The following is a 2515-nucleotide window of genomic DNA, read 5'->3' as shown; positions in this document are numbered from 1 at the left end:
CCCCTCTATCGAGGATTTCCCGAGGGTCAATTTAGGTTAGGCTGGTTTAGGCTCTCGTCATGAGATAATACCCTATGTCCAGTGTTTTGATGGCTACTGACCTGTTATATTCTGGTTTATGCTCATGGGGCTGCATTGTCTCTCCTGATATAGTCCAAAGAGGTGGGCAGTTAAAGTGGTGAATACGATTAAGTCACATGACTCTATAATTACAAGTGTGACTTTTTTATCCGTTAGAATCATGTCTTATTTGCTTATGACTCTACCTTATATGTTGGAATATTGTCTTATTTGTTTAGGACTCTAACTTGTCTCTTCTATTCAAATGATATTTTTGCCATATTTATACTTCTGGAGTCCTACTCATATTAGACCATCTAATAATCATGACGACTTAGGGTCTGTTTGGTTGGGCTGTGGCTGTGAAAAAAGCTGATGTGTGCTGTGAGCTGTGGAAAAAGCTGTTGTGGGCTGTGAGCTATTAAAAAGCTAAAAATTATTTGGTGAAACCACTAAAAGCCGTTAAAAGTATTTCGATATATGTTTTCACAGTTCCATCTGAAAGCTACTAAAAGCAGGTCTAGGTGTGTTTTCAGTTTTGCACTGCGAGAAAGTCAGCTTTTAGAAAAAGCTGCTTTCTGGATCCAGCCCTTTGGTTTGGCTTTTGGCTTTTAGGGGGCAAATTAATTGTATGTGTCTCCATGAATTCTCTGATCAAGCAACTAACATCATTTTCGATCTCTAAACAACTATCTGCTTTGCTTATCATTTGCTGCTACAACAAAGTTTGGGCAACATTATTAGGTACATGCTGACATATATGTACTACAAAGTCTACTAACACAGTTCTTGTAGCAGTTGTTACTTGATTGTTATCGCGATGCAGGGATTATATCGGGTCTTGCTTATTATTCGTCGACCCGGTTCACAAACACGGTTCCAAGCACATTGTATAAATAGAGAGTAACATCTAAAGCAGCTCTTCATCTCGATCGAGCTCCAGAGCTAAAGCAGATAGAAAGCTCAGAGTGAGAGAGCAGCATCTGATCGACCCATTGTTCATCTTCGTCATGAGGTCCACTTGGTTGGCATTTGCCTTGTCGGCGCTCGTCGTCGTCTCCTCATCAGCGGCACACGCACACGCCTCGCCGAGGACATCGTGCGCCACGCCGTCCGCCGCGGTATCGCCCGTGAGCCCGGCATAGGCGCGAGGCTCATCCGGATGCACTTCCACGACTGCTTCGTCCGGGGCTACGACGGCTCCATCCTCATCAACTCCACGCCGGGCAACAAGGCCGAGAAGGACTCCGTGGCCAACAACCCCAACATGCGCGGCTTTGACATCATCGACGACGCCAAGGCCGTCCTCGAGGCGCACTGCCCGCGCACCGTCTCCTGCGCCGACATCGTCGCGTTCGCGGCCCGTGATAGCACCTACCTCGCCGGCGGCCTGGACTACAAGGTCTCGTCTGGCCGCCGTGACGGTCGCGTGTCCAAAGAGGAGGAGGTGCTCGACAACAATGTCCCCGCCCCGACTGACGAGGTCGACGAGCTCATCAAGAGCTTCAAGCGCAAGGGGCTCAACGCCGACGACATGGTCACGCTCTCCGGCGCGCACACCATCGGCCGCTCCCACTGCTCCTCCTTCATGCAGCGGCTCTACAACTTCAGCGGGCAGCTGGGGCAGACGGACCCATCCCTCGACCCCGTCTACGCCGGGCACCTCAAGGCGCGGTGCCATTGGCCGTCCAGCGACGACCAGATGGATCCCACGGTGGTTCCGCTTGACCCAGTCACGCCGGCGACCTTCGACAACCAGTACTACAAGAACGTGCTGGCACACAAGGTCCTGTTCATCTCCTACAACACACTGCTCGACAACCCATGGACGGCCGGAATGGTCCACTTCAACGCCGCAGTCGAGAAGGCATGGCAGGTCAAGTTCGCCAAGGCCATGGTTAAGATGGGCAAGGTCCAGGTGCTCACCGGGGACGAGGGAGAGATCAGGGAGAAGTGCTTCGCCGTCAACCCACACTACTAGTCAAGTTTAATTATCTAATTACCCCGCGCGTGTTATGTTTGTTTATACGTTCCATACATCAACATTAAGTAGAGTGTTTTTGTTCTCTTCAAGGCTGTGAAATCAAACAACTTTATCAAGTAAAATGGTGTTATTTGCACAACATGCATGTACATATTTAGTGATTACATCCGATCACAAATATAGAAGCTCTTTTTTTCCCGCGACCAGCACTGTGTATGTAGTCTGTACAACACTGAGAGTTTTATGTAGAAATATTTTCATTATCATAGTGGATCTTCAAAAAAACAGACTTTGTATCGACTAAAATATATATTGACTTTCATATGCTAGAACTTTAGCTCGTAAACATAAAAGTACGGTACAAACTTTTATGCAACGATTGGGTTCGTTATTTTTAGAAGAATTTTTTACGAAAGAAGAGCAAGCTTTTTCTTTGATGTTCACCAAAACAATTCACTTTTCTTTATAGGG

General features: G+C 47.5%; 1 protein-coding gene across 1 annotated transcript; it reads left to right on the top strand.

The window, feature by feature from the left end:
* The first annotated feature begins 1070 nt into the window (after positions 1–1070).
* On the top strand, positions 1071–2180 carry LOC103642599 (peroxidase 5). The gene is given in 2 exon segments (XM_020546021.1): positions 1071–1143; positions 1146–2180. Coding segments are annotated over 2 exon segments (969 nt in total). The 3' UTR covers positions 2042–2180.
* Positions 2181–2515: the final 335 nt, after the last annotated feature.

Source organism: Zea mays, chromosome 10 (assembly GCF_902167145.1).
Source record: "Zea mays cultivar B73 chromosome 10, Zm-B73-REFERENCE-NAM-5.0, whole genome shotgun sequence".
NCBI lineage: Eukaryota > Viridiplantae > Streptophyta > Magnoliopsida > Poales > Poaceae > Zea > Zea mays.
This window is presented reverse-complemented; position numbering and strand designations above follow the sequence as displayed.